Genomic DNA, 5,847 nt, shown 5'->3' with positions numbered 1-5,847 from the left:
GCACAGTGTATACTCCGGGGGCAGATCCCTGAAAGAATGCAACGCTGCGAGAGCTTCGGCTGCACTAGCACCGCTTAACCAGAACATCAAAGGCAACGAATTACAATTTATGGGACGGGGGGAGGAATAAAAAAATAAAAATCCCACGAGCGCTTGGTTTGGAGCCAACACACAGAGGGGAACCCATACAACGAGAATTCTGTGGAAGGTATTTCCTCGCAACGCCGCTCTCCCACCTGGCAGCCGGGGGGGGTGGGGGGACCGAGCTGGAAGGGGCGTGCGGTGCAGCCGCGCTGCTCTCCGCGCGGCTCTGCGCGGCCGCGGCCGGACGGGAGGAGCAGCGGGAGCCGAGGGGACGATGTCACCGCGCGTAAGACGGCCGCTTGTTGGATGCGCTTGAGAATACCCGAATCGCGCCGCGAGGGGCGGGCGGGACGGGACGGGACGGGACGGACGAGAGAGGGATCCGGGGGGGATCGGGGAGCGTCCAGCCGCCCCTCCCCTGCCTCGGCCCGCCCCACGCGGGGGCAGCTGACCGCACGCGGCCCTGGCGAGAGGCGCTGCCCCGCAGGTGGGTCCGCTCCACTCCCCCCGCACGTCGGGGCGGCGACGAGGGGCGGCCGTTCCGCGACGCCCCCGCTCCGGCCCTGCCCCGCCGGGCGCCCCGGGCTCCGCGCCCCCTCGGAAGGAACGGAGCGGAGCGAAGCGGGGCGGCGGCTCTCGGAATGGCGGGGCGAGCGGGTTGAGCGGGGAGGCGCCGGCGGCGGGGGGCTCACCGCCTTCTCTCGCCGTCCCCCCCCGCAGGGAGCGGCCGGCCCCCGCGCCACCATTACCTCGCACGGAGGCAAGGAGGACCTGCTCTCTCTCGCCGCCCGGCTCTGGCAGCGGAGGAGGCGGCTGCTGGCCGCCGCCGGGCTCGCCCTGGCCATGGCCGTCGCTCTGCTCGTCGCCGTACCCCTGCTGCTGCTGCAGGCGCCCGCCGAGAGCGGTGCCCACTACGAGATGATGGGCACCTGCCGCATGATCTGCGACCCCTACAGCGGCGCCCGTCCGCCCGGCCCCGGCAGCACCGCCGCCGTGGAGGCCCTGCAGGACCTGGGGGCCAATCCCCCGCCGCCCTTCGCGCAGGGACCGAAGGGGGAACCGGGCCGGCCGGGCAAGCCAGGACCCCGCGGCCCCCCCGGGGAGCCGGGCCCGCCGGGCCCTCGGGGGCCGCCGGGGGAGCGGGGGGATGCGGGGAAGCCGGGGCTGCCCGGGCTGCCGCTGGCGGGGACGGGCGGCGGCGGCGGCAGCGGCGGAGGAGCGGCGGCGGGCGGCGAGGCGGCGGGCGGGCTGAGCGCTGCCTTCGGGGGGCCGCGCATAGCCTTCTACGTGGGGCTGAAGAGTCCCCACGAGGGCTACGAGGTGCTCAAGTTCGACGACGTGGTGACCAACCTGGGCAATCACTACGAGCCGGCCAGCGGCAAGTTCACCTGCCAGGTGCGCGGCATCTACTTCTTCACCTACCACATCCTCATGCGGGGCGGCGACGGCACCAGCATGTGGGCCGACCTCTGCAAGAACGGGCAGGTGGGTGCTCGCGTCCCGACCCCGCCGCGCTCTCACCGTGCGGCCCCCGCCGTCGGGGCCGGCGCGCACCGACGACCGCGATCACAGGGAGGGGGAAGCGGGCGGGGAGCCGTGTGGGCACGGATGGGGCTGACAGGGCTGTGCCGCAGGTGCGGGCCAGCGCCATCGCGCAGGACGCCGACCAGAACTACGACTACGCCAGCAACAGCGTGGTGCTGCACCTGGACTCCGGCGACGAGGTGTACGTCAAGCTGGACGGAGGCAAGGCGCACGGGGGCAACAACAATAAGTACAGCACTTTCTCTGGCTTTCTTTTATACCCCGATTAAAGCGCGGTGAGCGACGTGGCCCAGGCGATCCCGCGTTTCCCCTCTGACTCCCGTTGTGCCGCGGTTCCCTGCTGCTCTCCGCGGGTCACTTCAGCTTCGTTATCGGTTTCTATGTTTTTCTTTTTTTGATTTTCCCGTGGAAACAAAATACACGTGAACAACGCGACCCCTCCCTGGCTGCCGCCTTTCCCTGACCCCCATCCTCATGTCAGTGTTCTGTGTCACACCAGGAACCTGCAGCCAGAAACCCAAGAGGTTCCTGCGCTGTATCAGAGATTCAGAGATCAGCCTGTGCCATACACAGCATTTGAACTGCTCGATCATTATTTTTTTGGTCAATGAATATTAACTACAATGATGAATTTTCAGATGGATTATTCATGATGTGGCACTGGACCATATTTTTTCCTCTGCTGCTTCATTTGTATGGGATCAAATGTAAACTTTTCTGTGCAATGCGATGCTCGTGTGAATGATGATGTCTCTAACGTCAAACTTGTTCCCGTCTGCAAAAGAATTCAGTCGTTGACCACACTCAACAAAATATCACATTAAATTATGTTTTTAGACAATGGCTTCTCACTGTGTGTCTCTTCTGGTGCTGCAGAGGAGCCCTGCACTGGTGGCAGGGGGTGGGAGGTGTTGCTTCAGCCCTTTAGGTTTGCAGTGACATTAGAAGTTTGGATGGGACACCTTATCTAGAACATGATTGGGGCTCAAGAGGTCTGGGAAGAAGTAGAAAGAGGAAAAAGCCCTTTGCCTTTATGTGGTTTTGTAAAAAAGGTGTAAAGAAGGCACAGCATCAGCAAGGGGTGGAAGTGGGTGTGCAGAGTGGATCTCCTGAACATCCACGGGGCAGAGCCTGACCCAGAGGTGCTGAAGAACACAAAAATCATTTTGTCAACAGTGAGAGAAAGCTGTGCTCCAGCACTGTGCCAAACAAGTGCAAAAGTGTGTGGGGACAGAAGTGAGCCCCTACAGCTCAGTGCAGATGTGTGCTGAGCTACAGCTGACAGTCAGCTCCAGGACAGGGATAAGAGAAGCTCAATGGGACTTGATTCACACCACTTACATTGGTAAATCCTGGGCACAGTGTGTTTTCGTAAACGTGCGTGATGGTGTGCACAGCCCTGAGCTCTTCCACGAGCAATGGGTGAACTGCTCTGTTTGGGTAAAATGGGATTTCCTGACTGCGAGGGAGTTAATTGAGTTACAGATGCTGGTTCCCTGTTTTGCTCTCACTTTCACCAACTGCAGCATCTCTGTGCAGACTCACATCCGGGATGGGCTCACCCCAGCCCCACACTGGGCAGCCCAGCAATGGCTGTGCTCTCACAGTCCCCTGTCAGCCCTTGGTGGGATGTGTCCCTTCGTTGGCTGCACAGAGTGCCACAGCGTGCCCTGTTCCAGGAGGGAAGAGGCAGTTCCTGCCTTCATCCCATCCTCCAGCTTTGCCTGGCCAAGGGGAGCAGAGTTCATAACCGGGTACATGCGTTCAACAATTATCAATCTCCAACGCCTTGTCGATTTGTACCATTTAGAATATGATTAAAAGCAGTGTCTCAGACCCAAATGAAGTATAATTGCTATGGATCCCCAATTCCCTCCGGATCTGTAATCCTTTTTGACTATTCCTCCCCCCCCTTTCTCGACAAAATGGAGCTTAGACACAAAGCCCTCGGTTTAAATTTCAAAAAATTAAAATTGACATGCAGCAGCATTAGCAGGAGCCAGGAGGAATTCTAAGGAGGTGCCTGGGCTCCGCTTTATCCTTTGCATTAAGAAGCAATTTGTACTTCTAACAAAGACCCAACTGTTCCCCCTTGGCAAAAGGGCAATGAAGATGCCTTGCAAGGGAATTGCTGTTCACAATACTTAAACAAATTTGAATCTTAGATTTTTAAATCTGTATTCCCCGGTGGAGCCCGCTCCTTGCAATTCTAATGCGGGGCTGGTGGTGTGTGCCTGCCAAGGTGTCAGCAGCTAAGCAGATGATGGATTGATGAGGCAATGGGAAGACACAGGCTCGTGGTGGCGGTTTGCCCCGACAGTGATCTATGTATCTGCACATTATCAATGTCATGAGGAGCCTCGAACCACCCTCACTAGATGTCTCATTTTCCACTTATCTCTTATGTACTAATTATCAGGCTGGATTATTCCCTGGGATAGAAACAAAAAAAAAATGCTCCTTGCCACTCCACTGACAGTTTACACAATCGATGGAAGGATCGTCTGCTGGCTGCTTGCGTGTTTTTCTGCTCCTCTCCTCCTGGCAGAGCTCTGAGATGGCACTGGGGGGTGTGGGAGCTGCTCCCACCATGGCTGTTGGGACAGAGTCCTCCTGGTGCACCTTGGGGTGCAGGTTGCATTTTTTTTCCCCCAGCTTCACCCATAGAATTGTAGAATCATGATGTCTGTAAAAGACCTGCAAGATCACCTGGTTCACCCCCAACCCATCCCCACCGGCTACATCCCTCAGTGCCACATCTCCACGGTTCTTGAACACCTCCAGGGACAGTGACTCCCCCACCTCCCTGGGCAGCCTGCTCCAGTGCCTCAACACTCCTCCTGAGAAGAATTTTTTTCTTAATATCCTACCTGAGCCTCCCTGGCATAACTTGGGGCCTTACCTCTCATTTTGTAACCAGCTGTGTATTCAAAATAATGATAAAAGCAGTTCAGATAATATTAAAAAAAGTAGGTATCTGTGCTCTCACAGCAAGATGTTGCAGCAATAAATCCTGGATCTTTATGCCCCTGGTGGGAATCCGTTCCACTGCCCATGGGCTGCGGAAGTGAAGGTTTCCCCAAATTCCTCCTCAATCCTCCTCTTGCGGAGCAGAGTGAGAGAGTCCCTGACCCAGCTCCTGTTTCCTCCCATTTGCCAGTGCTTCTTTTTGTGCCTTCTGCCTTTACACACACATGTACTGAGCCACACATTGCTCTCAGGCTTCCCACTGTTGGAACTCACCGTGGCCATTTTTCTCGGTGATTTAATGCTTGCTCATCTCCTTGCTCGTCTCCTTCAGGGTTTCCAGTGCCTGATGGGCCCAATCTGTGAGCGCACAAAGCAGGGAGGCTGGGTTTGTTGAGCCTTTGCACGGCTTCTTTCTTTTCACACATTAAAGAAGTCTGTGTAGGACTAAAACAAAACAGCATGTAAATCTATTTATTATGTTCCTATTAAATACCTTTCTTCAGTAACATGAGACTTTTTTCCCCTTACCCTTATTGGATTGAACTCTGGGAAGAATTCCAGCTAAGATCCCATGTCTCTGTATTGTCTCTGGGATAAAGGAGCCTGTCAGAATGAAATAAAGACTAACTGCATCTTCACTGACTTTGAGGCTCCAAAGGGTTTGGGCCTTTTTGCTGTATGGAGATGGGGAAGATTGATTATAGGAGATGAATGGCGGGCATGCAGGCACTGGCACAGTGGCGAGAGCCTCCTCTGGGGTTGCTCCATGTCCGAGCTCCAAGATGTGCAGCTTGATGGAAAGCTATGGCTAATGTGCCAACAGGGTCCACTTCTCTCAGCTAGTTCTGTTTCCCTAGGCCAGGGCTATGCCGATTCAGATTTGTGCTCCTTGGTCACCTCTCAGTTTTCCCTGGAGGTCACCACACTTCTCCCCTGACGCAGGGCTCTATCCAGATCCTCTTGGGCAGCTTTTTCATCACTGGCCATCAAGGCATTGTGAGGCGGCCAGCAGAGGGCAATGCTGGTTGCCTGCAAACAGCCTGTGTGATTTGGTAGCCTAGACTTGAATACCTACCTATTGAAATGCCCTATCTGGAGTACTGTGTCCAGGCCTGGGGCTCTCTCAGCACGGGAGGGATGAGAGGCTGTTAGAGCAGGTCCACAAGGATGACCAGAGGGTTGGAGCACCTCTCTCCTATAAAGAGAGGTTGAGGGAAGTGGGCTTGTTTAGCTTTGAGAAGAGAAAGT

General features: G+C 56.5%; 1 protein-coding gene across 2 annotated transcripts; it reads left to right on the top strand.

Annotated features, from left to right (window-relative positions):
* The first annotated feature begins 341 nt into the window (after positions 1-341).
* On the top strand, positions 342-2,464 carry C1QL2 (complement C1q like 2). Of its 2 annotated transcripts, none has more exons than XM_048952813.1 (3): positions 342-370; positions 805-1,569; positions 1,719-2,464. In XM_048952813.1, exons 1-3 carry the CDS (start codon positions 359-361, stop codon positions 1,896-1,898), a joined length of 957 nt encoding a protein of 318 aa, XP_048808770.1. In that variant the 5' UTR covers positions 342-358; the 3' UTR covers positions 1,899-2,464. The 2 variants fall into 2 exon arrangements, with proteins under 2 accessions (XP_048808770.1, XP_048808771.1); XM_048952814.1 differs by lacking the exon at positions 342-370 and adding an exon at positions 485-571.
* Positions 2,465-5,847: the final 3,383 nt, after the last annotated feature.

Source organism: Lagopus muta, chromosome 8, assembly GCF_023343835.1.
Source record: "Lagopus muta isolate bLagMut1 chromosome 8, bLagMut1 primary, whole genome shotgun sequence".
Lineage (NCBI taxonomy): Eukaryota > Metazoa > Chordata > Aves > Galliformes > Phasianidae > Lagopus > Lagopus muta.
This window is presented reverse-complemented; position numbering and strand designations above follow the sequence as displayed.

What these genes read in the sequence shown, in the direction of transcription:
- C1QL2 (XM_048952813.1), top strand. An exon ending in ACCTCTGCAAGAACGGGCAG is followed by an intron (nt 1,570 to 1,718) that starts GTGGGTGCTCGC and finishes GCTGTGCCGCAG; the next exon opens with GTGCGGGCCAGCGCCATCGC.